The sequence below is a fragment of the Bubalus bubalis genome, chromosome 21 (genome assembly GCF_019923935.1).
Source record: "Bubalus bubalis isolate 160015118507 breed Murrah chromosome 21, NDDB_SH_1, whole genome shotgun sequence".
Taxonomy (NCBI): Eukaryota; Metazoa; Chordata; class Mammalia; order Artiodactyla; family Bovidae; genus Bubalus; species Bubalus bubalis.
Window position 1 is genome coordinate 9666765 of NC_059177.1, and position 27735 is coordinate 9694499.

Below are 27735 nucleotides of genomic sequence, written 5' to 3' on the forward strand. Positions count from 1 at the left end.
TGACCTTTTCGAAACTCAGTCTGGAGACATTTAAGTTCTCCTGCTCCTCCTCTAATTACATAGGTTCTAGCTTCAAATAGATAATAATGAGATGCTTTCCAGATGGGAAACACATTTTCCTACATTTGGGGAAAAGCATGTTACTGAAGTCAAAACGTGCAAGCACATCCTCTTGAGATCTGGGCTGCATTTCCCGTCTTGTACCCTCCACCCTGCGCATGGCCATGGCCAGTTACCAGGGGCCCAGCGAAGGTCTGTGGAGGCAGCTGATTTCAGCACATCCTCATGGGGAAGAGGACTTGAATGGTTGCAGCCCCATTCTCTCTTGGTAGTGGCAGTGGGGTTGAGAATTAAGAATACCGTGTCATCTATCTCTTTCCATGCTGGCCACACCATGTTGTGTGTTTTTATTTTTTGGTTGGTTGCTGTGGGGGGGGATTTTTATTTTATATTGGGGTATAGTTTACTTAAAATGTTGTGTTAGTTTCAGATGTTTAATTAAAGTGGTTTAATTACACATACACACATATCCTTTCTTTTTCAGGCTCTTTTCCCATATAGATTATTACAGAGTGTTGAGTAGAATTCCCTGTGCTGTACAGTAGGTCTTCGTTGGTTATCTATTTTTATATAGTAGTGTGCATCTGTTAATCCCAGCCTCCTCATTTTTCACCGTCCCCTTTTCCCCCGTTGGGAGCCATAAGTTTGTTTTCAAAGTCTGTATGTCTGTTTCTGTTTTATAAATAAGTTCATCTGTATCAATGGCACCCCACTCCAGTACTCTCGCCTGGCAAATCCCATGGACGGAGGATCCTGGTGGGCTCCAGTTCATGGGGTCGCTAAGAGTCGGACACGACTGAGCGACTTCAATTTCACTTTTCACTTTCATGCATTGGAGAAGGAAATGGCAACCCACTCCAGTGTTCTTGCCTGGAGAATCCCAGGGACGGGGGAGCCTGGTGGGCTGCCATCTATGGGGTCGCACAGAGTCGGACACGACTGAAGCGACTTAGCAGCAGCAGCAGCAGCAGTATCAGTTTTTTAGAGTCCACGTATAAGTGATATCATAGGATATTTGCCTTTCTGGCTTATTTTACTTAGTATAATCATCTCTAGGTCCATCCATGTCGTTGCAAAATGACTTTATTTCCTTCTTTTTTTGTAGCTGAGTAATATTCCATTGTAAATGTACCACATCTTCTTTATCCATTCATCCACTTATGGACATTTAGGCTGCATCCATGTCTTAGCTACTGTAGATAGTGCTGCTGTGGACATGGGGTTGAGAAATAAGTGGGTAACCTCTGTTTCTTTCCACACTGGCCACACCATGTTGTTTGACTACTGTCCTTCCCTCTTGATGTCAGAGCAGGGCTTCTCGACTTTAGCTGCATCGAGATCACAGGAGAAGTTTGTTCAAGCACAGATGGCTTGTCTACAAACCAAGCTTGAGAAGTAGCTGCTCTGGAAAAGTAAGACCGCGTTCTGCTTGGTTTTCACAAAATTGACATGACCTGGCATCTTATTTTCTGGTTGCAAGGGTATCCTTGCTGTTGTCATCTTGCTGGTCTGTGCCCCAGGATATCTCTGGAACCAATGCAAGACATGTCATCTTTCCATCACTTCCTTTTCTTTGTGATAATGTTCATCACTCTGCTAATGCATCCTGGATATCCTTTCCCTCGTTATTTCAGAAGTTTTAGTTCAGAGTTCCACTGAACTCTGATCCCTGGTTCTGGAGACATTTTCCTGGATTCAGGAGGAAAATGTTCTTTTTCCTGTTCAGGGTCCCTGTAAAAGAAAAATTGTCCCTGATGAGTTAAACAGGCAAGAAAGACTTCACCCATATCTAATCCAGTGAGGTCAAGACTCTTGGAGTAGGTGAGAGAAAGTAAGCTGAGCCCTGCAGAAACAAAGACAGGAGAGTCTGTAAGTGTGCTAGAGAAAGATGCTAGAGGAGCTTACATAAGTGATGGGTCAATTTAATTAGACCCCTTGTGTTTACTGATTGGTGCAGAGACTAGCAGAGAAAGGCACCATTTTTTTCTTGAGGATTACACTTCAAAGGCATGGCTCCCACATCCTTAAGAAAGACCTTTCCTGGTTGTAAAACTGGTAAGAGGCTGGGAGAAGATTTGCATCTTAACGGAACAAAGATGTTCTATGAAAAGGGAGGAAGGGGGCCTACAATCAGGAAGAAATCTGTCTAAAGCGTGTTAAACTAAGGGGAACTTCAAGGGCATCATCCTCATCTCTACTCATCCTTTAGTCTGGTGACTTGCATTTTACAAAAGAAGACACTGAGATCTAAAAAAAAGAAGTCACTTCCGGAGGAAAATACAAGGAATTCTGGCAGAGCTAGAGCCAAAACTCCCTCCCTAGGGAATGAATGGTGCACTCCCTTCTCCAAGGGAGTCTGCCCCTACCCTTCCCTTTCTGCCCCAGCCTTTCCCCGGATTTCCATTGTGTCTGCCTTGTTATCTCTTCCCCAGTCTCTTTCCATCTTTCCCTTTTCATGTCTCCTCTTGAGTGTTCACCTACAGCTGTCACCCTGGTATCTTCTCTCCTCACCTCCCACCAGCTGCCCCTCCAGGTCCAACTTCCGACTTCTGAGCAACCCATTATGAGTAGTGCTGCATTTCTGGGCAGTATCTCCTGGAACTTGATCAGGCCTGGTGACGGCCCTGGTCCCACCGGTTCTTGCTGGAATGACCCTAGCGTAAACACGTGACCTGTAGGCTTCAAGAGTGGTCCCTGGAATTGTGTTGCCTCTGTTTGAACTCAGACTTCTCCACTGCACTTGGGAAATTTACCTAGCATCTCTGAGGATCAGCTCTCATCTGCAAAGCAATGTTGCTGTGCAAAGTAGATTAGATAATTCGTACAGAATTATCAGTGTGGCACTTGGCCACACTGACATACTGGTTAAATATTTGCTGTTGCTATCACTAAGTCCCTGAAAAAAGAAAACACAAACCCTCTCAGTGCCCAAAGTAGTAAAGTTCTCAAATATTAATTTTTTATAAAACTGTGATCACTTCTACTCCTGTGACCTTTATCACCATTGGTAGCATCCATTTTTTAATCAAGAACTGCCATTAATTATGGTTATATGTAGAATATTGCTTTACCTGATGTTCAGAAACTGTTCAAAGCTGGTTAGACACCAGCCAGGCTGCATGATCCTGGCTGAGCCATCCCTTCAAAGAATCTCGCTGGTTCCATCTTTGCAAGTGTTGAGGGTTTAAGCCAAATTTACTTTTCCTTCTTCTCTTTCTCTTAACCTGTGGGCCCTGTATTTACCTCGTCTCGTCATTGTTCCTATTGAAGCTGCTGCTTTTTCTCAGCCAGTAGAAGGAAATTTATGATATTGCCAATCAATGATCAATGGCCATCTTCCAAAAGCCAAGGTGAAATCATCTTTTGGATTTTATAGAGGCACATCCGTCTATGTGTATCCGTCTCCAGCACCAACACACATGCCCAGGCTGGGCCTAGATTCTTTCCTGGGCCCCAGTTTTTCTCACTGTCTAACCCATCAGCCTGGACGCAGGCTGAATCAATTGTGTGTGACCTTCAATGCCTGGAGGCGGAAAGTGTTACTGTATTATTACTGTTGTTGTTGTTGTTGACTCTTAAGTGTCAGACTTGGACTGTAGCCTCACATCATAGACACAAGTCCACAAACACACACTACAGCTTGCAGTGAGCAGTGACTTCAGGATCAGGCATGTTAGCCGTGTGTTCCCACAGCTACCCTCACCATTCCCACATTTCCCTTTAGATCCTTTCTTTTTCTGCCCATATGTTTTAACTAACTTTTATTGGAGTATGTTACTTTACCATGTGTTCGTTTCTACTGTACAGAAAAGAGAATCAGCCATACATATATATATCCCCTCTCTTTTGGATTTCCTTCCCATATAGATCAGCAAAGAGCATTGATTAGAGTTCCTTGTAGATTCTCAATTAGTTATCTGTTTCATGCATAGTATCAATAGTGCACATATGTCAGTCTCAGTCTCCCAATTCATCCCTCCCGCTTTGTACCCATATATTATTCAGAACCATATCACCATTAGTTAGGTGGACCATCTTGAATTCACCTGCAACTTGATCATTCTGAATAATCAAAAAAGCACTGGAGATTCCCACCGAGAACCCTGATGTCGGTCAGTATTGGGTCATGGTCAAATCTAGATCAGTCTGCCTAGACCACATCCCAGCTGGGTCATTATCTGGCTGTATGAGTTGGCTTGAGTTAGCTGCCTTCTCTGTGCTTCCATTTCCCTCCCTGTGTGCGTAGTCATAGTCCTTCAAATTACAGGTTTTATCAAGATGTCCACACATACTATGCACCCAGTAAATATCACTATCCTTCTAATTCAGGATAACTTGACTTTTATTTTTATATACTTTTAGGTGTCCCTTAAAAGAGTCAATGAGAAAATAATTTAATTACACTCCAACATTGATGATACTCTACTTTGAAGGACAAGAAATGGTCTCTCTGAGAAGGAATGCGGCAACATAGTCATGACTATTTTTGCCCAATTCTGAATGTGTTCAATTCAGATAACTTAGTTTAAGATTTTAAGCCACTCTACCATGTTTGATTCGAATTTGAAAATAAATTCACACCTTGTATTCAAAAATAAAAACAAAAATATTACTGCACTCTCTAGTGGTCCCTTTTCTCTGCAGTCACATTATATTCCTCTCACTTATCTTAAACGTTCTCCAGTTTAAAGCCACATTTTAGAATCTTCAAAACAATCTTAAATATTCTTTGTGTATATATGAACCTCTAGTGACACAGAACAATGAATTTTTAATGATATAAATCAATAGTGTGGGCTAATAGATTTTAAAGTTTCTTATACTCCACTCTTACAAGCTGTGATGTCACTCAATCCATTAGTCTGAATCCACAGAGGTAGAAATTTGGCTTGGTGCAGTTTCTCTCTGAGGCTCTGATTTAATATTCAGGGCCCCAAAACAACCACGGTCAAGGGCGCTGGAGCTGCCTGGCTCTGGTTGCTGGTGTCTCATGGACTTGGAATGTAGCTTTTCTTGTCCACATTGGAGGGAAAGGGAGATGATTAGCATTGAATTCCATCTCGGTGGCTTCTGCACACTGACCCAGTTACCTGCGTATGTGAAAAATCGTCAGTCCACAAATCCCCGCCATGGTCTTGTGTCATCTGAAGAATGATCAGTCATTATCATAATGGCCAAGACCTCCTTGATTTACCTCTTGATCATATTAATAATGTGAATATGCAAGATCTGGTGCAGATCTTAAGCACTTCCTAGATCTTAATTAAAAGGAATGAGCCAGTTCTTCTACTCATATATGAAGGGAAAGATCACTTCTGACTATGACCTTTTCAAAATTCAGGTTTATGGATGTTGAAGAACCAGTACTTTAGAACCATCTACATGACCGTGGACTCCTCCTTAAACTGCAGTCATTTTAACCTCCATCCCAGTCATTTTAACTTTTATGTATTTATTTATTTGGCTTCAGTGGACAGGAATTTGAGCAAAGTCTGGGAGACAGTGGAGGACAGAGGAGCCTGGCATGCTGTAGTCCATGGGGCCACAAACAGTCAGACACCAGACAGGACTTAGTGACTGAATAACAACATTTATTTGGCTTCTTCGGGTCTTAGTTAACAGCATGTAGGATCTTCTTTGAATCAGGAGAGATCTTTCATTACAGTGCATGGGCTCTCTAGTAGTGGTATGTGAGCTTTTTTGCCGCACATCACGTGAGATCTCTGTTCCCCCAACAGGGATGGAACTCACGTCCCCTGCATTGCAAGGTGGATTCTTAACCACTGGACCACCAGGGAAGTCCCCAGCCATTTTAGTGTTGTACTCAAGCTCAGTAAGATCTTTCCACATCATTCTCTACTCAAGGAGACAGGAATTTTCAGGCACTGAGTTCCGAGCTTTATGGTACCGTTTACCAGCTCATCACCCTAGCAGTGTGCGAGATGCCAGGAACTGAGGGCTCATTATTCATCTCTCTTTTCCTGGGAATCTGATACATCTGAAAAACATGTGACAAATATTTCAATAAAATGTGGGAGAGGCATTAGTTAGTCTCATCCTGCAGCAGACACCTCAGATTCTTTAGTGATGGACTGTTTACAGTAAGGAGTGGTTTCTCTCCCCTTCTCCATGTGGAATGACTCATTGATCTATGTCTCTCTGGTAGGTTCCGAGTCCTCCAGCAGTGCAGGCTCCTCAGGATCGCTGTCACGCACGTATCCGCCTCTCCAGAGCACTCCGCTGGTCTCGGGCGTGGCAGCCACTTCTCCTGGCTGTGTGACCTACCCAGAGAATGGGATGGGGGGCCAGGTCGCTCCCAGCAGCACCAGCTACATCCTTCTTCCGCTCGAAGCTGCCACAGGCATCCCACCCGGAAGCATCCTCCTTAATCCACACACAGGTTTGTTCATCACCTCTCTTTGACTGAGACACAAGATCAGAGGTCTTGAAGTTGAATTTGAGCTTTTGAATTTTCTGTCCAGTGGTCTGAAAATTCCTGGGGCCTAAATGGTGGTGGAGGGTCTTGTTTTAGAAAGAGCAGATCTATAGAGAGCTGGAATCTGTATCTTGGTATCGATATCAATATTGATGTGGAAATCAAAATACAGATATTTTTAGAAATATACTTTTCTCTCTGGTCTCTCTTTCCTGGGCATGGTCTCCCTCATGTATTCCTGGGAGCTAAGATCAGAAACTGTTGAGTGATAAACTGTGAGGTACTCACTGAAAATTGATATTTCTCAGGCTTAACCCATGGTTAGCTTGTTGTTGTTCAAAGTGTTTTTACATGCAAGATAATTTCAGGAACTTGAGATCTCAATTGGACACAGAGCAGATTCTTCATTACATAGACTGTCTTCTCATCTGACAACCCCACACAGATCCCACTGGGAAATAAGGAACAGCAGTGGCAAGGGAATACAGAGGACAAGGTGTTATGTATTTCAGGAATTTTAGGGTTAGGCTGGTTTTGGTGGGATTTGGAAAATTGCTCATTTCATGACTACTGTTTCTTTCATGATGAATGGGCATTGCTGGCTTTTGTTTTTTACTTATTTAAAATCGAAGTATAGTTCTATAACATTATGTAAGTTACAGGTGCAAAATACAGTGCTTTACAATTTTTAAAGTTTATACTCCATTTACAGTTATTGTAAAACACTGGCTATATTCCCCACGTGGTGCAATGTATCCTTGTGGTTTGTTCTATACCTAAGAGTTTGTACATCTTAAATTGCTTAGTACTCATTTAATTTCTCTAGGTGTCAGTTAACTTGCACAATAACTTCAGAGGACCCAGAGCACTGGGCAGATAGACTAATGAACACCTGCTCTGTGAGGGATATTTCTCAACCTGCATGGGATTGAATGAAAATTGCATGGGAGGCAATTTTCCCATGTATCCAAGGCCATTTGGCAATATCTGCAGATATTTTGATTATCATGACCTGGGGAGGAGGGGCTCCTACTGACATCTAAGGAGAGAGACCAGAGATGCTACTACACATCTCCAGATGCACAGGACAGCCCCTGACACCAGAAGATTATCCAGCTCCAAGATGTCAGTAGTGCCAGGGTTGGGGAACCCTGGGTTGGAAGGCTTGACATCAGTAAGTCATTTCTCTAGAAACCTTTAAAAGAAATGGAAAAATTTTTTGAATTTTCTCAAAATATATCTGTGGTTTGGTTTAAATTATTCCAGAGTATTTCTTTGATGAACTAAAATTTTAAATGCAGCTCTGGTTAAGAATCTCATAAAAGTGCTCTGACTCCATGTTTTCACATGTCTAGTAATTAGGAAATTCAGAGATGCGTAAGCATGATAGTAAAATACTTACTTGAATAATTGCGACATTTTCATGAAAGTATATGGCACATTCTCAAGGCACGGTGTGTGGCTGAGACATTTTGAAAATGCCATAAGCTTGAGGGGAAAGAAGGCGTAATCATTTTATTGAAAACCATTTGAAAGCTTTCAGATTAGATACTTGTAAGGAGGATATTAGATTGCTTTTATTTTATCTGGATCATTGTAAGCACTATAAAGGAAATGAAAAGAAAACCAAGATCATATCCATTACTCTGGGCACAGATCAAAGTGTGATCCGATGCTGTCAGCTTAAATTCTTTCACTTTTAATTGAGATAGGGAGGGTTTGTAGACAAGAGTATCCACTAGGCGTAGTTTTGAGTGGTATGTTTTAACCAGAATTGCAGAGTGTTTCCAAAAAGCTCAACAGAGTATTTTTTAGGGGACAATGATTTGTAATGATAGCGTGGATGTGCGTGTGTATGTGTATATTATCATCTATAATCTTGTTTATAGAAAAGGGAAGACAGTGCTTCCTGGTGCCAAGTCCCAATTTTTATACATTGGCATGAGTAATTTAGAGCTGTTATTGAAATATCTCTTTTGCAAAAGAGTCCTAACTAAAGGATCTAATAACACTATTGAACAGAGTCTCCATTCATGACACTCTCCCTAGACCAGGAGGAAAACGTACTAAATTATTCTTGCCACGATGAGTGGTGAGATGTTAAGTTGTGATGTTTCTTTTTTTCCAGAATGTGTTTATTTTTGTCAATTAAAAATATGCACAAAATCCCCTCCTGGTCTAGTGGTTAGGACTTGGGCTTTCACTACCATGGCCCCACATTGCATACCTGGTCAGGAAACTAAGATCCTGCAAGCTGTGTGATACAGCCAAAAAAGGGAAAGGAAAAAAAAGTGTACATATATAGATATATGCGTGTCATATATCATATTTATGTGTGTATATGTGTATTTCTGGTGTGTTGTGTGTGAGTCTGTCTCAGGCTATTAATCTCTCTTTTTTTAAGATTTTTTTTTGATATGGATCACTTTTAAAGTCTTTATTGAATGTTATAATATTGTTTCTGTGAGGCATGTGGGATCTGAGCTCCGCAATCAGGGACTGAACCCAAAATCCCTGCATTGGAAGGCAACATCTTAATCACGGGACTGTCAGGGAAGTCCCTATCTAATCTCTTACATGATGCTACTATTAAAACTGGGAAGTTGCCTCCTTTGGGCTGAAATTCATCTTTCTCTGGCATTGCTGCCCCCTCCTAGAATCCACACCTCTTACCCTTTCTTAACCCTTTCCTAACTACCTATCTGCCAATACATGATAGAAACGCAACCCAGAGCCTGTGACTCCTTTGCTTCTTGTGTAAATTGCTTCAGGGTCCATTTCCCAGTTACCAGCACATTCCTGAGCTTGAGGGGAGGAGCCACGCTTGGTTATATTTTTTGCCTCCCTGGAGTGGATGATGAAGCAGCCTGAGGCACTGTGCTCAGAAGTAGGTCCTCAACAATTACATATTTTTGAAACAGTGTCTACTCTTCATCATCCCTGCCGATGTGGAGAGTAGAGCAGTTTTTCATCGAGTGTCATATATCTGAGAATGTGCCTTGTGTGTAAAATGATGATGGATAAAATATCTGTCTTAAGCAGGAAGAAGACAAGCAATGATTTGAAATTCTAAGGTGCCTGTCCATCATTTGTCTCCTAACTGAAACAAAAATGAAACTTCCTTTGTCGGCACAACAGACCGGGCTTTTACTTGGCACTGAATATTTGGTAACTGAAACCAACCCATCCATATACATTCTTGCGGTTCCCCAGATACAACCAGGACTTTTTACTTTGTCTGGCTTTAGACTCAGCTCCCACTTGGTCCATTTCTAACTCTGGACCTGCGTTGACTGCTGCTGCTTTGCTTTGTGGGCATCTGGATGAAGGAATCAGAGGCTCTTTGCTCGAGAGTTATCTCTGGACCATGCCTTCATCCTTGCCAGGCAAGCCTGGGTTTGACTCTTGAGATGCACCTTCCTCCAGCTGTCTTAGACTCAGCATCCTTCGGGAAATTTCTAGCCATAGGCTCATCTTTGGCAGTTTTCTGTCAATGTGGTGCTATCCAGAGATGTCAACAGGCACTGGCATCCCTCACGCCCTTGTTAATGTCTGTGTATGTTGTTTTGCCACTTTGCTCTGCTTTTGTCTGGCTTAAGTTCAGGAGCGTGAGATGTAAGAATGCACCATCTGCAAGGGCTTTGACTTTGAGCTGCCTTTGAGGGCTGGTTTGTTCCGAATGCTCCTCGTGGGCTTCCATAATGCTTTGCGTTTTGGTTTTCACAGGACGTCTAGAATCAATTTATCTGAACTGCTCCTGCCTTGTGCTTGAATGCGCCATGAATTTTTTTGTGTGCTGTCTAAAAACATGTCTTTGCAAGACCTGAAGTAATCTTTGCTTATCCATAACCATCAGCTTCTTTATCATTTGACTGCTCACTTTTTAAGAACTAGGAAGGAAAATATTTTTCCCATCATACCCTCCCTTTCTTTTTAAATAAATACCCTTCTGTCAGGTACATAGTGGCCATGCTTTAGTATGGGAAACCAAGAGCATATAATTACTTTCTTTTTAGTGTGGCCTGCCCCTGGATTCATTTCCTTGTTACCAGCCCATTTGTAAGCCCTTTCTGAGGAGAGGTCCTACTGAGTTTTTCGTTTTTGTTTTGCATCCCCGGATAACAGAACCTCGGTCCCATGCAGAGGCTCAGTCATTATCTATTAGTAACATAATGTCAGCTGCACATTACACACGATGATGTGAAGAGCGGAGACGTTTTTCACCTCAAGTCATGCATTTGAGAGCGGTGGATGCTCTGCATTCAAACCTCTCTGCCCTGGCTCAGCTCAGAGCCCGGGCTTACTGCTATCACTACGCCCTCTTTACCTGCCAGCACCCGTGCCAGGCCTGCTGGGCATGCTTCTGCAATTCTGACATGAAAACCTCTGCTAAGTGGAATAGTCCTAGAGCTCGTAAGCCTTTCTCCTCTGGTTTTCAGCTGCTGTCATTCAAACTAGCTGTCTGTACTCAATCGTAATTGCATCTGGATTGGTGAATAGGTAGAAAACAGAGAGGCCATCAGAGCCTGACTTGGAAACCAAGAGTCACCTCCCGGCCCTGATAGGAAGTTGTTTTTGGTCTCTTCCCTGGCATCTGTCTTGACTCTTTTCACTTTCCTCGGCTCTCTCCATTGTTCCTTGGTGAGCATAAAAAGCAACCTTTTATACTATGTTCTCTTTCCAGAAGAGCCTGTCCCCTCTCCCTACCCAAGTGAATTCTTAGTACTTCCCATGGACTGTAGCACACCAGGCTTCTCTATGGGATTCTCCAGGCACGAATACTGGAGTGGGTTGCCATTCCCTTTTCCAGGGGATTGTCCCGACCCAGGAATTACCTGGTGTCCTGCATAGCAGGCAGATTCTTTACCATCCGAGCCACCAGGGAAGCTGCTGCTGCTGCTAAGCTGCTAAGTTGCTTCAGTTGTGTCTGACTCTGTGCGACCCCATAGACGGCAGCCCATCAGGTTCCACTGTCCCTGGGATTCTCCAGTCACGAACACTGGAGTGGGTTGCCATTTCCTTCTCCAATGCATGAAAGCGAAAAGTGAAAGTGAAGTCACTCAGTCATGTCCGACTCTTCGCGACCCCATGGACTGCAGCCCACCAGGATCCTCCGTTCATGGGATTTTCCAGGCAAGAGTACTGGAGTGGGGTGCCATTGCCTTCAAAGACCAGGGAAGCAAGCCCTAGTAATTTTCACATGTTATTTAGAGTTACTTCTTTCTTCTAGTCCCCAGCACAATAATATTATTTTAAACAGAGAATCTAAATTGGCAGCTAAATACTTTACAGTTATATTTATACCCTGCTACTTCTGCTAAGTCACTTTAGTCGTGTCCGACTCTGTGCGACCCCATAGATGGCAGCCCACCAGGCTCCGCCGTCCCTGGGATTCTCCAGGCAAGAACACTGGAGTGAGTTGCCATTGCCTTCTCCCTAAGTATGGTCAGTTTTTCACACTTCCTTTATTCTCACTGGGGTAAATCAAAAGTCTCAGAAATAGTGGGACTTCTCTGGTCCAATAATTAAGACTCTACATTTCCAGTGAAGGGGGCATGGGTTCAATCCCTGGTCAGGAAACTAACATCCCACATGCCACATGGTGTGACCAAAAATCCACAAATAGCAGTTTAAAAAAAAAAAATCCAATTTAAGTAAAAGTCATAGAAATAGTAAAGTTCATTTTCTTTTTGTTTTCCATCTTTGCATGTTTGTGTTTGTGTGTGTGAGCATAGAGTAAGGCTGACTTGAAAGTGATTTCATATGTAGTTGCTATTTTTTTTTTTAATGTTAAGACTAAAATTTTCCTCTTACCTAGTAAGATGCAAACTAGGAGGAGAGAACAAAGGATTAGAACCCCAAATGGGCCATTAGATTTTTGTAAATTGAGCTATTTTTTTCATTCTTTCTTGAATTGTTGGGTTTTACAGGAAAAAATGGGTTGCAGATTTTTTTTTTTTAATTCAGAAGAGTTATTTTGGAAAAAAGAACAATAAGACAATAAAACATAGCTAAAATTAAATAACAATGATAGAGAAACAAGTGCTTATGGAGAACATTTTTTAAAAACCCTCTAAATTTAGTCATTGTCCTGTGACTACAATTCTAGCCCATTTGCGTTTCTATCACATGTTGTGATTAATTATGAAACTGCTGTTAGAACTTCTGTGATTCTGGCAGGTACGTTCATGAATATGCAGCATATAAAGTTACTTGTTGGATACATACACACACACTCACACACACACACACACATTGAGAGGAGTGCTGAAAATTTGGATTGAAATGCTAAAGCTTTCGTGTCAGTTCCTAATCTTCTTTTTAAAGGAAGGTGTTTTTTTCCAGAGCCATCTGTGTTTATTTGTTCACGTTTAAAAATTTATTTTTAATTGGAGGATGGTTGCTTTACAATGTTGTGTAGGTTTCTGCCGTATAACAACGTGAATCAGCCATAAATACACATATACTTCTTCAGCCTCCCTCCCACCACCCCCATGCTACCCTCCAGGTCATCACAGAGCAGGGGCTTGAGCTCCCTGTGTCGTACGGCAGCTTCCCACCAGCCATCTGTTCTATACATGGTGATGCACATGTTTAAATGCTACTGTCAGTTCATCCCACCCTCTCCTTTCCCTGCTGTGTCCATAAGTCTGCTCTCCACATCTGCATCTCTGTTCCCTGCCCTGCAAATAGGTTCATCAGTATTTAAAGGAAGGTGGTTTTTTTTTTTCTTTTTTTGGCTACACCATGCGGCATTTGGAATCTTAGCTGCCCGACCTGGGATCAAACCTGAACCTGTGTGCTCTGCAGTGGAAGCACAGAGTCCTAACCACTGGGCAGCCAGGGGAGTCCCGTGTCAGCTCCTAAATGAGTTGAAATTAAGGCCGTTGCTCTTTACCTGTAGACACTTTGCCCATCTGTTCACCCATATTCTGGGTCTTCTTTATCTACCAATCCTGAGGGTGATTCCACCTTGAAATATGACCCACACCTCTCCTAACTTCTCACGTGTTAATGAACAGTTTTCAGTTATGGTTGGATTTTTTTTTTTTTCATGGAACCTCATTCATTGTCCCATGTATTCATCATGCAAACTTGGGTAGTTCACCAAAGTTGTTTGGTGTGATGGGAGGTGAATGGACCAGAGTCATTGCGTAAGTGTCTCAGTTACTGCTTCATTTATTTCTGAATAAGTTGCTTGGGCCCTCCAAACCCTGATTATCTTGTCTCTAAAAGTGCAATGAGGGACTTCGCTGGAGGTTAAGTTGTTAGAACTCCCACTGCAGGGGGCACAGGTTCGATCCCTGGTCAGGGAGCTAAGATCCCACAAGCCACGTGGCACGGCCAAATGAATAAAAAATAATAGAGTGGAATGAGATTGCACATCTGTGGGATTCTTGGAAGAGAAGACCCTGGGTGTGAGGTGCTTGTTGCTGCACCTGTCATATTGGAAACCCATTTCTTCTCTCCCTCACCTCCCTTCCTCTTATCCCCTCTCTTTCATTTGCTTCTCCTTACCCTTCTCCTTTCAGCCCCTCATTCCTGTAACCTTCCTAGTGGCCCTGTCTTTCCTCTTCAGAAACACAACACAATGACATCTTTCTTCCTTGGAGGCCCAATGAGGTCCCAGTGATACTATTTTGTAAACTATAAAATACTCCTCAAATGGCAGGAGCAATAACAGTGAACCACGCCAGTATTTCACAGGACAAGACAATGTGTATTTGCTTCCCCATGACCAGATGGTTCTATGATGGATTTATTATGCACAACCTTTAAAATCTCAGTCCCCTCCCCAACCACTGTCTACTTAGAGAAGTGAATGAATGCATGCGGTATATTCCGGTTGTACATATATTTGTGGAACAGATAATGATTCTGAGTTGGTGACCAGCCCAGTGGAAGCAAAGCAAACGTACTGGTAAATAATGAGTCACTGAATGCCGCGGAGCTGTCAAGGCAAAACAGCCCTAATCTCAGTGTAAGTTACCTCGCTGGTGGCTGCGAGGTACAGGACCGCACGCACAGGGCTCGACGGGCCTCCTTCTCCGGGTGCTGCTACGCACAGGTACTCTTAGCTTTGGCGAATCACCCTGAAGGCGGTGGCTTTATTTGCAGTATCTCAAATTGCTCTGGGCTTATTCTACCATTATTTTGCTCAACCAGATGAGTCTTAAACAGTCAAGTCTTCGCCCTGGTGAAGGTTCTGGTGTCCCGGGGTTCCACTGGCCCTTGTCTTCAGGTTCCATCTTGAGCATCTCTCAAAGGGGTTCTTTGTGTCCAAAGAGGGCTTGAGAAGTTTCCCTTGACCAAGGTATGGTCCCATTGCAGGCCAGCCCTTCGTGAATCCTGATGGGACCCCCGCCATCTACAACCCCCCAGCCAGCCAGCAGCCCCTGCGTAGTGCGATGGTGGGGCAGGCCCAGCCGCAGCCCCAGCAGCAGCCCTCCCCGCAGCCCCAACAGCAGGTCCAGCCAGCCCAGCCACAAATGGCCAGCCCCCTGGTCACTCAGGTAAGAGCTGGTGGGAAGACCAGGAGGGGAGGCACATGGAGACGGAGGTCACGCCAGCCTCGGACATGCGATGTGTCAGGAAGGGGGCTATTTCCCATGGATACCACCCCTGTCCACTCAACTCCATCATAAAAGCTGGCCACGGAGAGCCCTGGCTGATAGGCTAATGGGACTTCACCTGGATCCTTAAGTGTAGATAGAGCTGAGCACCCACCCCATCCAGTGACTCGCATGCTGAGGCGTGGTGCTTGGGAACAGGAATGACAAACGCTGCTTGTATGGTCAAGGAACCTGACTTGGGGACGGAACTCAATCTCATTCAGCCCTATTTGTCATCATTCCCAATGCAGAGCAGTGCGCGTGTTTGCAAAGACTCAATATGAAATGTCTTACCAACGGGAAGAACAGAAACCAGCTCATTCCAAGGTGGCCTAGCTGTTCACCTGTGCCTTGGACAGACATAGGGCTGCCCTCCTGTTTTAGGGCAACATGTGGAAATGGCCACAGAAACCTGAGGTGTCCAGGGAAGTTGCCAAGGTGAACCTCGGTTTTCTTTTGTTTTTTTTCTTGCTTCTTACGAAAATTTTTCACCCTGGCAACTCTTAGCCTTTGGACTATATTTTTAGAGCCAGGGAATCTGAGCACCACCAACAACATGAAAAGTCTCACAATACTTCTTTAAAAAAAAAAAAAAAAAAACTAAACTACATGAAATTCTTTAAATTCTGTAGTGCTTTACAGTTTTTTCAGAAGTTTCACACACATGATTTCTTATCTGGGCAGCAAGCCTCCCCCAAGGCTGGCTGGTGCCAGCCTGCCTGGCTCTGGCTTCCCATCAGTGGCTGGCCCCCCTCTCCAGTGTGCACTGAACCAAGTCTGCCTGTGCGGGACAGTGGTGTGCTTCAGAGGCAGTGGGATTGCCACCCCCAGCACTCACCTGTTAACCTGATCAGCTTTCTCTTTCCTCCAATCTGTCCAGGGCCTGCAGGCTTCCTCCCAGTCCGTACAATACCCAGCTGTGTCTTTTCCTCCCCAGCATCTCCTGCCCGTGTCGCCAACGCCGCAGTTCCCCCTGGTACTGTAACTTGTGGGGATGACGTTTCTCCTGGGAGAGTGTGTTCTCTGGTTTTACTATTGCTGGGTGGACTGATGCTGGGTGGGGGGCCCTGAGCTGTCTGTCAGTGGGGACGTGGTGCGTGAATGTCTCATTCCAGAACATTGCCACTCCTCTCCAGAAAGAATGCTTTCCTCTCTGTCATCTGTCCTATGTTTAATGCTCCTGCAGTCTGATACCCTGATACCCTTTTTAAGAGTTTACCAGCTTGGGACTTTTCCTGGTAGTCCAGCGGTTAAGACCTCTGTGCTTCCCCTGCAGGGGTCAGGGTTTCCATCCCTGGTCGAGGAACTAAGATCCCATGTGCCATGATGCATGGCCAAAAAAATATAAAAAGGCATGTACAAGCTAAGCAGGAATTGGATATCCTCTGAGTTAGAAGTCAGGAGGAGAGAGACACATGAGTTTGGTGTGAGGGTTGGCAAATACCTTAAAATCAGTATCTAGATGGTAACTGACATCACCTGCTGCTCCTGATACAGATGTTCCCCTAGTATCCCAATCCTCCAGAGCCCTCTCATTTCCCCTCAATGTACTAGGTCCTTTTGGACAATGAGAGTGAGCATTCTCTCTTAACTTTAGGCCAGGCAGTGAATAAATACTCCTTTACAAGTGGAATTCCACCCAGCCTGCTGATGACTTTAGTCCTGGTTCCATTTTTGCAGCAGCCAAGGGCAGTACAAGTCCCTCTTGTCTCTCTACAGTAGGCAGAGCCTGTGGGCTATTGCTGGTAGACCAGATGACCCTCTAGGATAGACCACCAAGTCCTTTTCATTCTACTGTTATTCTGAGGATCTTGAGCCCACAGTGAAAAAATAATCATTTGTTTCCATTGAAAGAAAGAAATACAGGTCAACCTATTGACCATCTCTGAGTTTAAAATCTATTTTCCCTTGTTACGTTCTCTTGTTTTGGACAGAGAATTCCTTTCATTTATTTTTTCCCAAATCATGCCCCTCTCTGGTAAGGACAAGCCTGTGTCCTGTGTCTGCTTCTGTGTGCCCCTCCCGTTCCTCAGCCAGCTTTGCTGATGTCCCGGTTTCTCTCCATGGCTTGCAGAGAGAGGATGTGGCCACACAGTTTGGCCAGATGACCCTGAGCCGGCAGTCCTCGGGAGAGACTCCCGAGCCCCCCTCCGGTCCCGTCTACCCGCCGTCCCTCCTGCCTCAGCCCACCCAGCAGCCAAGCTACGTCATCGCTTCCACGGGTCAGCAGCTTCCCACGGGGAGCTTCTCTGGCTCCCAGCAAGTCCTCCAACCCCCTGCCTCACCACAGGGATTCGTGCATCAGCCTCCACCAACACAGGTGAGTGTGCTTCTTCTCACACTTGGGACCCAGAGCTGGTTGACCCAGAACACCTTGAGCTTGGTTTCCATGTAGAATATCGCCAACTCTTCCCGCCTCGTGCTTCTGGGGCATACTGATACTGCCAGCCTACGGGTCCTGGTCTGTCCTGTCCACCAGCTGTGCAGAGTCTTATGAGGCTCAGAAAGGAAGTTGGGTGAAGCGGACCTGCGTCCCCAGGACCAGAGGGAATGGCCCACTGTCTAGGCTGCTGGTGCAGAGGCCATGGCAGAGCATCACCTCCTGCAGGATGAGACTCACTACGGTGATGGCTCAGGGCAGGAAAGCCCTGGGGAAGGAAGCGGGGAAGTCAGCTCCTGGGGGCCTTGCATCTCTCCTGCTGCTGCTCTGGAGACATATTTCCTTTCTTATCCATTCATAAGCATCTTTCTGGAGCTAATCGGGGGCTCCTCTCAGAACATAAAGGAGGAAGCTAAGCCCCCTCCACTGTACTCTCCTCTCCCCTGGGGGCTCCGGCCTCCCACACCCACCCACAGGTAGCCATTAATCATATTTAATTGACTTGAGCATGTAAGACACCACAGATCACTGATTTTTACTGTCTTCTCAAAGACTGATTATGTGTTACTCTTCACCACCAAACATCTCTGGGGCTCTCCTGGGCATCCCTTGCTGAATATTGCAAGTGATTACTGTCAAGATGTAAAATGCACTGAGGCGTTTTCTGGTCCATTTTCAAGGCATGCATAGCCCAAGCAAATTCCATCCTAATTATGAAATATCTCATTGGAGGAGCTGTTTCAAGCACAGTGTCACCTTTGTATCATCTGTGGCATTGCCTTAACATCTTGAATAAATTATTTGCTTTTCCAGCCATGCAGAATCCTCCACCATGAAGTGATTTTCACCCAGTCATTCATTTTATCTTGAGTGATAATTATAGTCCACCTTTAGTTGCCTTCTCCGTAATGTAATAGTGTTACTGGTAGGGTTTAAAGTGAAAGTGGCTCAGTCGTGTCTGACTCTGTGACCCCGTGGACTTTATAGTCCATGGAATTCTCCAGGCCAGAATAATGGAGTGGGTAGCCTTCCCCTTCTCCAGGGGATCTTCCCAACCCAGGGATCAAACCCAGGTCTCTCACCTTACAGGTAGATTCTTTACCAGCTGAGCCAACAGGGAATACTGGAGTATTCTCCTGTATTCTCCAGAATACTGGAGCCACCCAAGAATACTGGAGTGGGTAACCTATCCCTTCTCCAGTGGATCTTCCTGACCCAGGAATCAAACCAGAGTCTCCTGCATTGCAGGCAGATTCTTTACCAACTGAGCTATCAGGGTAGGGTTTAAGGAGATGTGGAAAATAATTTTAAGTTACAGGAGAACAGGCCTCACTAATATATTAATGATTTTAATAATATTTAATTATTGGGAAAGAGAAGACTTGGCAGAATATTCAGTTGAAGCCTTTTTTTTAAAAAAAGATGTCCTTGCTTGATTGAAGGAATTTCAGTTTTAATGAGCAAAGATACTAGAGCAAATATTAGGGCAAAGACAACCCAGAGCACTGGTGTATCTGCAATGGAAATGCTCTCATTCTCTCTTCAATAGATTTAAAAATAGAAAGAGAGAGGGAAGGGGGGAAAAAAACCAGAAAACACATGTTCATGATCAGTCTGAACATCTCTGAACTTCTTTGTAAAAGAACCACAGGTAAAGGTATAGGATATATCCCACAGTGATTTTCAATTTATTAAACATTTTAAAACTCAATGACTCGATGATGTATAATAATGAAAAGAACATGTGGTATGGTCTGCGAGCATATATGAAAATATGCTCAATTTATGCAGAAAAATGAACCTATTTAATAACTATAAAGGTCAGTTTTGTCTGACTTGCCATGAACACCCAACCCACCAGAAGAGTGAAGCAAATATGCATGGACAAGGCAAAGAGGGCAAGCCATAAAACTCTCCATGCTCAAACAGGTGGCTCCTCACTTTGTTCCAAACAGATAAACCTTGTAAGCTGTGAACTGGCATGCCTCTGCTTACATTTTAAAGAAGTTGATAGAAGAAAAGTCAGAGGCCTAGAAATAAAAGGTAATTGATTAATAAGAAAAGAGCCTTCATATAAATGACCTGAGACAGGCAAGAAATCTTTCCAGGTCAGTAGACATTTGATTTGAATCTTACTGGAAGTAATTAGAATATTTTCAGTCATTCCCAGTCAGGAGAAAGTGACAGAAGGTGACATAAACAATAATTTTGACCTATGTCCCTTTCTAGACTAAACATTCTTTTTTAACCTATGTCCCTTTTTAGACTGAATATTCTTTTTTTTTTGGAGGGGGGATACTTGCTACGTGCCCGTCTGATAAGTGCTCTGCTGGACCTCCCCTTATTTCATGACTTCATCCTCTGATCCTTTTAGGCTGGAGATCAGATTTCATGACTTACTTGTGTTTCCATTAGGAAAATGATACAAGTTAGATGATCACATTTAAGTGAAGTGAAAGACACTCAGTCATGTCTGACTCTTTGCGACCCCATGGACTGTAGCCCACCAGGTTCCTCCGTCCATGGAATTCTCCAGGCAAAAATACTGGAATGGGTTGCCATTCCCTTCTCCGAGGGATCTTCCCAACCCAGGGATCGAACCCAGGTCTCTCGCATTGCAGGCATTCTTTACCAGCTGAGCCACCAGGGAAGCCTGATCTCATTTAAAACTACCCTAAAAATGTGTTGTCGTTGTTGACTGTTTCATTCACTCTTCTTGCATTTAAAAAAATAAAAAATTCAGTGCTTTAAGACAACAGCCATTGTCTAGCTCACAGCCAGGTCAGCAATTTGTGACAGAACTCCGTGGGGATGGCCCACCCCTTCACCACGTGGTGCTGTCCCAGGCAGCTTTACTGGGAGTGGAAGGTCCCATGGGGCCTCACTCTTGAGTCAGAGCATTGGGATCTTGGCTGGGCAGCCTCTGGCCTCCACATGGCCTCTTTCTCCAGCTGGGCAGTCTGGACTTCTTCTCCTAAGGGCTAGGTTCTCTCCTGAAAGAGTGAAAGCTGCAAGTCTTCTTAAGGATCAGGCATACAAGCCTCAGAAATCATCATTCCTGTCTCATGGCATTGGTGAAACATACATGGGCTTCCCTGGCGGCTCAGCCGGTAAAGAATCCACCTGCAATGCAGGAGACCCCGGTTAGATTCCTGAGTCAGGAAGATCCCCTGAAGAAGGGATTGGCTACCTACTCCAGCATTCTTGGGCTTCTCTGGTGGTTTAGATGGTAAAGAAGCCTCCTGCCATGCAGGAGATCTGAGTTTGATCCCTGGATTGGGAAGATCCTCTGGAGAAGGGAACAGCTACCCAGTCCAGTATTCTGGCCTGGAGAATTCCATGGACAGAGGAGTCTGGCAAGCTACAGTCCATAGGCTCACAGAGTCGGACACAGCTGAGCGACTTTCACTCACTCAATGCATATGCATGTAGGCAGGGTGGCCATCTTTGCAATTTACGGTATTCACATTATGTCATAAGATGACATGTATTTTATGTGTAAAAACATTACTCCGTTTGCAGCCCTCATGTCCTGCCATTGTCCCTTTCCTTCCCCAGATGCCTGTGTATTATTATCCGTCTGGTCAGTACCCTACCTCAACCACGCAGCAGTACCGGCCCATGGCCTCGGTTCAGTTCAGTGCTCAGAGGGGCCAGCAGATACCACCGACGGTGCAGCCAGCAGGTACTTGGAATCTGTTGCCCATTTCCTCCTCCAGCTCAGTTATTTTGCACATACATCTCTCAGCTGTCCTCTTTGGATGAGCATCCAAGCTTCACAGTTCAAATCAGCTCATTTCCCTTCCCTGGGAAAGATAACGGAGCATTTGATTAACTCTGTGTGGAAAAGTGACAGGTCCCATGAGGTGAAACTCACGTTACCCGGCCTCCCCAGCACGCATGTGAAACACGGTCTGCATAACTGACTTGGGGACCCTCTTAGTTTCCTCTGAAAGCTGAGAGCCAACCACCTCCCCATCTTCCTAGTTCATACTATCCCCCACCCATCTTCCCCTGTTCCTAAGGCTAGGGAACCATGTTAGGCTGTTTCTGTAGCACCATAAAAAAATGCAGTGTCTTGAGAAGAAGGTCACTGACACCTCAGCCTGTGTCCCCATGGGACTCGGACCCGGGCTCACGGTCTGGAGGGCCATTCACCGCCTGCGGCAGCCGCTGTGCAGTGGGAAGGGGGGCCGAGGCACTGTCCGAGAGTGAGTAGCAGGTCTCACAGTGAACCGGTCTCTTTCCCTACTGTGTCACACTCCTGACGGGACGCCGCCACCCCAACGGCAGCAGGAAGCCGGCAGGCGCGAGGGACCTGCTGTGGGGACGCACGGGTGTCCCTCCCGCTGCCCACACAGTGGGGGGAGCCACTGATGGTCCTGCTGAAGACCCCCTAGCCGGGGGCCCCTGCCTTCCGTGAGTAGGGCGGTACATTAGAGCATGTGTTCCCATCTGTCGTCCGACTTCCGCACTGGATCTGTGTATGTGCCTCTGTAATGTGTGAGACGTGCGGGTGGGAAATATACAGGAAATACACAGCTTTTGTATATTGTAACCAAATGCACCATCTTTTCCAAGGATGAGTACAAATCCCCACCTGAAGAATACTCATGCTGGTGGGGCTGGCATTTTGTCAGTTGGGAGGGATCATTTATTAACTGTGTTGGGAGTGGCTATCGGTTCTTTAGTTCATCTCAAGATGTACTTAACGTCTGTGGGAGAAGATAGGACATGTATAGCAGGCAACCGGACTTTGCCTTGTTTTCAACACTGTGTCAGTTTCGGAAAGAATATATTTCGACCTCTGAATTGACACTTTTGCCGTAATGAGAGCACTAAAGGATTTCTAATTATTAGTTATTTTAAGATAGGTGTTTGGCCATATTTCCTCTCCTTGTTGGAAAATGTTATCTCTTTCAAGCTGGTGGTAACTGCGCTGTCAATTTAGATAACAGTCTCTAGTGATGTGTTGTTTGCATTCTGAACCGTCTTTTTTTTTTTTTTTTTTGTCTGCTCATGTTTATCAAAGAATTAATTTATAATCTAGCTCTTGGTCCAGAGACTATAGCAAAGTTTCCTTTTTGGTTACTGATGCCCTTAAAAGAAGAAAGATGTCAATATCTAATTATAAGAAGTTTTAAAATTTTAGTTGAGTGCCACTGTTTGAGAGTTTTCTGAAGGATATGTTAGTCCTCTGTTGGCACATAGTTCACATACAAGAATGCAGATCCAGAGGGCAGGAGCCAGTTGCACTCTGAGCTCTGGGTCTGTGTGAGGGGCTGAATAAGTTGGATGAATGTATTAACTAGGTAACAGGATAAGATTTTTAGAACAAGCCTCGGATGCCCCACTGCCTTCACTGATGCATGTCAACACAAGGGAGAATCCATCTGGGCTTTGTTTCTTCTTTTTTAAACACTGTGGGAGAATTTGGGGATGCAGAAACCACTCTCCCCATCTCAGGGAGACCTAACTGGTAGCATTTATGACAACCCAGTGGGTCTGACTTGTCCCATGGCTCCACGTCACCAGGGAACTGCCACCCCAAGGCGAGATAATGACACGTAATTAGAAGAAGGCATTCTAAGTCAGATTCTTGCTCAAGATAGCAGCTGGTGCTTCAGGTGTCAAGGAAGTGAGTGGCAGTGTCTGTGGGGGTGGGGAGATGAGAAACGCCAAAATGATACGTGCACGGCATCGTCCTTGAAATTGATAACATAGTGTGCACGTGCGGGCCCTGAGCTCCTAGTTCAGGGAGCACGACCCCTGATGTCAGGCCTAACATTCCCCAGCGTTTTCCACCTCTCCTGAATTTACTGAGTGTTTGGGAGGGCAGCTGGTGATCTCCCTGAGAATCACCTCTGCTAATAAAACCCAAGGAACACAGCTCAGCGATGGCTCCGTGGTGGTAGAAGGGGCTCTGGGACCCTACAGCTGGGAAGCTTTTAGCTGAGCTTAGCAGCACCAACAGCAACTTCCCAAAGGGACATGGCGAGTCATTTGGGGGAGCCGCTGTGTCGGTGGACTCTCTTAGAGAGAGCCTCCTAAGCCTGCGTGTTAACCAATTTATCATAACAGCATAAATATACTTACTAGTTTGCCTTTACTTCCTGGTATGGATGATCCTATAGAAATTAACATGCTGGTAACTAAGCCAGCATGTTACCAAGGCAGATAACATGTAACTAATTCTCTAAGTACACAAGTTAGCTTAACAGCAGAACAACTTGAAAACCTGGACTCTTGCCTCCCAACTCACGTGGGCTTCCATGTTATTTTGCAGAGCTGGTCACGAACAAATGGCAGAGAGCAGCTGAGACATCTGCATAGGAATCACACATTGGGAAGGAAAAAAATACGAGTTCCTTTTAGATCACGTCTCCAATTCCAAATTCCCTTTTTAGTTGACTTAAAAAGCAAAATATATGTATATATAGCTTCATTCTTGGTTCTCCAAGATCTTGGGCATGTCCTAAAAGCAACAAAAATGAGCTTATAAAGCCCCATATACCTTCCTAACTAGGCATTTGGGAATGAATACATCCTAATTTTGGTATTAGAGTGTACTGCTGGTTTCATAAAATAAATTAGAAAGTGTTTCCTGCTCTTCTGTTTTCTGGTCCAAATGTGTCAAGCTGGTGCTAAATCTTTAAATGTTGGTTAGAATTCTCCAGTGAAATTGTCAGAGCCTGGGAATTTGCAGAATCAGAAATATTTTGTTTTCTTTTTATTTGAAAATAATGTGTGGAACTTTTTCATTATAAATTCATTATGGTTATAAGACTATTCCAATTATCCATTTTATCTTTGCTGAGCTTTGGTAGTTTGTGGTTACTGAGGAATTGGCCCATTTCTTTGAAGTTGTAGAATTTATGGCTATAAAGTTGGCAGTAGTTCTTTACTATTCCTTTATTTTTGTTTCGTTTTTTGTTTTTTTGGCTACACTGGGTCTTTGTTGCCACTCAGGGGTTCTTTGTTGTGGCATGTGGGCACCTCTAGGTGTCTGTGCAGGTTCAGTGGTTGGGGCCCACAGGCTTAGTTGCCGTGTGGAATGTGGAATCTCAGCTTCCAACCAGGGATTGAACCTGCATCCTCTGCATTGCAAGGCAGATTCTTAACCACTGAACCACTAGGGAAGTCCCTTCTTTATTATTTTTATAATAGCTGCAGAATATGTTGTGATATCTTGTTCCACCTTGAAAATGATAATTTTTAAATTCTCTTAATTTTCATAAGAGCTTCCCTGGTGGCTCCACTGAGGAGTCTACATGCAATGCAGGAGACATGAGTTCAATTCCTGAGTCTGGAAGATCCCCTGGAGGAAGAAATGGCAACCCACTCCAGTATTCTTGCCTGGAAAATTCCATGAACGGAGGAGCCTGGCAGGCAGGCTACCGTCCATGGGGTCTCAAAGAATCAGACAGTCTTGCTAAATTTATCGATTTTGTTGATCTTATCAAAGAACTGCCTCTTTGTTTCATTAATTTTCTCTATTTTTTATTTTCAATTTTATTGATTTCTGCTCTTACTTTCTTCCTTTAGCCCTATTTTGCTCTACTTTTTATAATTTTTTGAGGTAGGAAGTTGGATTATTGATTTAAAACCTTTGCTCTTTTCTAATGTAAGATTTTAATGGTCTAAGTTTCATTGTCAAGTCTACTTTGGCTGTGTCCCCCATATTTTTATATGTCATATTTTCATTCATTTATATGTATTTTTTTCTTTTCTTGGAGATTTCCTCTTTGACCCATGGTTTATTTAGAAGTGTGTTGTTTAATGTGCAAGTGTTTGGAGATTTCCCTGTTGTATTTCTGTTATTGATTCTAGACTTATTTAATTATTGCCAAAAACTATAATTGATTTCAGTTTTTATAAAATTGTTGAGGTTGGTTTTATAGCCCAGGATATGGTCTCTCTTGGTGAATGCTCCTTTAAACACTTGAAAAAAATGGGTATTCTGTTGTTGTTAAGTGGAATGTTTTATACATTTCAATCAAATCCTATTTATTTTGTTGTTCAGATCTTCTATAATTGTGCTGATTTTTTATTTGCTCATTCTGTCTGTTGCTGAGAGGTGGAGCTTCACAACTCCAACTATAAGACTTCCTAAAGTCCTGAAATGAATCTCAAGACAAAGGTTGCCCCCACCCCCAACCCCATACCCCTGAAGTCTAAGGATGGAGGAAGGTCTATAGCTATATGGAGCATGTTGGTTCCTTTCCCAAATCAACAAGAAGTGCCTCCTTCCCTAAAAGAAGCTGGAAGCATTCCACAGAAATTCCATTCTGTAGTCTGGAAGGGAAAGCCCCTTTGACCACTGGAGTTTGGGTAAGGTCTTCAATAAGCTGCTGCCATGTCTCTCACACACCAGGCTTTCAGCCCTGTTGCTTAGTGGCAGTAATATGACTTCAGGTCTAGGTATAAAAATCATGAAGCTAACTGCTTTACAAGGGACAGTCCAGTGGTCTGCTTTCTTGATAGAGCAGAAGATTCTGTATTCTTGATTGTCATGAAAATAAACTAACACAATATTGTAAAACAGTTATCCTCTAATTAAAAATTAAAAAAAAACTTAAAAAAAAATAGAATAATAGGAAAAGAACATGGATGGCTTCAGAGAAGAAAGGGGGGAAAAAAACAGGAAACTTGCTGGAATCTTAAATTAGACTAGATTCTAACTCCTGTGGGTCATTTGAGGTGGATTCTGACAATTGTGGAGATGCCTCTCACTTCTACTTTTTAAATCCTTTTCCTCTCCCATGTTCTCCTGCTCCCAACCATCTGCTAAAAGAGGCATTTTGGATAAAACCTATTTCATAGAGCGTTTTCCATGACAGTGTTTTACTTTTAAAACTGTAGTTCAAAAGGAAACAATGAAAATCTTAACACGCTTACATCGTATTGCAAAACTCCCTGCAGCTTTTGTGGGGCTTCTGCAGGCTTACTTCTGCTCTGCTCAGGTCTCTGTGTTGGGCTGGTGAGACTCCACCCTGCCTTGTGATAGGAAAGTTGGGATTTCTTGCAGGAGGAAATGGTGGAGGTCTTTAGAAGTTTTTAAACTTGATTCATTTTTTTTTCATTAGTATTTAAGGTAAACCTCACGTGGACTTTATCTTACACTCAGCTCATCAGTCATCATGAGATTTAAATAGCACTGACAGAAATGGAAATGGAAGTTAAACACTCAGTTTTGTTAGATGAGGAAACCAAAGATCAATCTGCCCAATGCAGAGTCTCTCTTATCAGAGCCAGGGAGCATGTGTGCATGAGTGAGAGAAAAATGTGAAGGTTTAAAATATTAAATGAAAACTGCTCACCCCTCCAGACATGACTGAGCGACTTTCACTTTCCACCCCTCCAATTTAATCATCAAAAGATCATAGTAATTCAGTGTTATGAAATCAAGTAAAAGCCTAACCAACCAATCCACTTCAACAAACAAATATACACATTTTTTCAAAGTTTGAATGCCCGAGGACTATGTCGTAGATCCATAGTCAGGGATACTGTAAATTTGGATTTTCTTTGTATTTGTTTGTTTCTTTTTGGCTGTGCTGCATAGCATGTGGGATCTTAGTTCCCTGACCAGGGATCTAGCCCATGCCCCCTGTAGTGGAAGCATGGTGTCTTAACCACTGGACCACCAGTCATGGTCGGACTCTTCGCGACCCCATGGACTGTAGCCCGCCAGGCTCCTCTGTCCATTGGGATTCTCCAGGCAAGAATACTAGAGTGGGTTGCCATGCCTTCTTCCAGGGGATCTTCCCAACCCAGGGATCGAACCCAGGTCTCCCACACTGTAGGCAGATTCCTTACTGTCTGAGCCACCAGGGAAGTCCCCTATTTGGATTTCCATATACTGAGAAATTTGGGAATGTCTATAAAGTAATAATGCTCCCATCACAAGTCATACATTGGACTAGTTTTTATAGTATTCAGATGGCAGGGAATAACCAGGCCCTGGAAACCTACCCACATCACCCTTTGGCTGTGGCAGGGCTTTCCTTTAATCATTTTAGTTGCCTTCTGGATGTTCAACAATGGAATGGGGTTGGATGGCATTCCTGGCAGGAAGATAGAATTATCTGTGACCTGTGTATATCTAAAGATAAACCAAAGCCTGTGCTCCTTTCCTGATAGGAAAAGCAGCGTCTTAGTTTTTTCTTTCTTTCGGGAGTAATATTTCTTGTTGCAATAGCAGATTGTTCCTATTAACAGCTCCTACTGAGAAGGAAGATTATTGC

The 27735-nt window shown here is 43.9% G+C and overlaps 1 protein-coding gene across 25 annotated transcripts in view; it reads left to right on the plus strand.

Moving 5' to 3' along the window:
* Positions 1–27735, plus strand: part of ARPP21 (cAMP regulated phosphoprotein 21) — a 165010-nt gene that overhangs the window by 89931 nt on the left and 47344 nt on the right. For 21 of the 25 annotated variants that reach the window (XM_006048247.4, XM_006048248.4, XM_025272480.3 and 18 more), the window contains 5 exons: positions 6227–6460; positions 14828–15009; positions 15989–16084; positions 17183–17428; positions 21047–21173. In XM_006048247.4, coding sequence (XP_006048309.2) covers positions 6227–6460; positions 14828–15009; positions 15989–16084; positions 17183–17428; positions 21047–21173 — 885 coding nt within the window. Of the gene's footprint in view, positions 1–6226; positions 6461–14827; positions 15010–15988; positions 16085–17182; positions 17429–21046; positions 21174–27735 lie in introns of those variants that run through there. The other 4 variants (XR_006547515.2, XR_006547517.2, XR_006547518.2 and 1 more) reach the window with 2 other exon arrangements.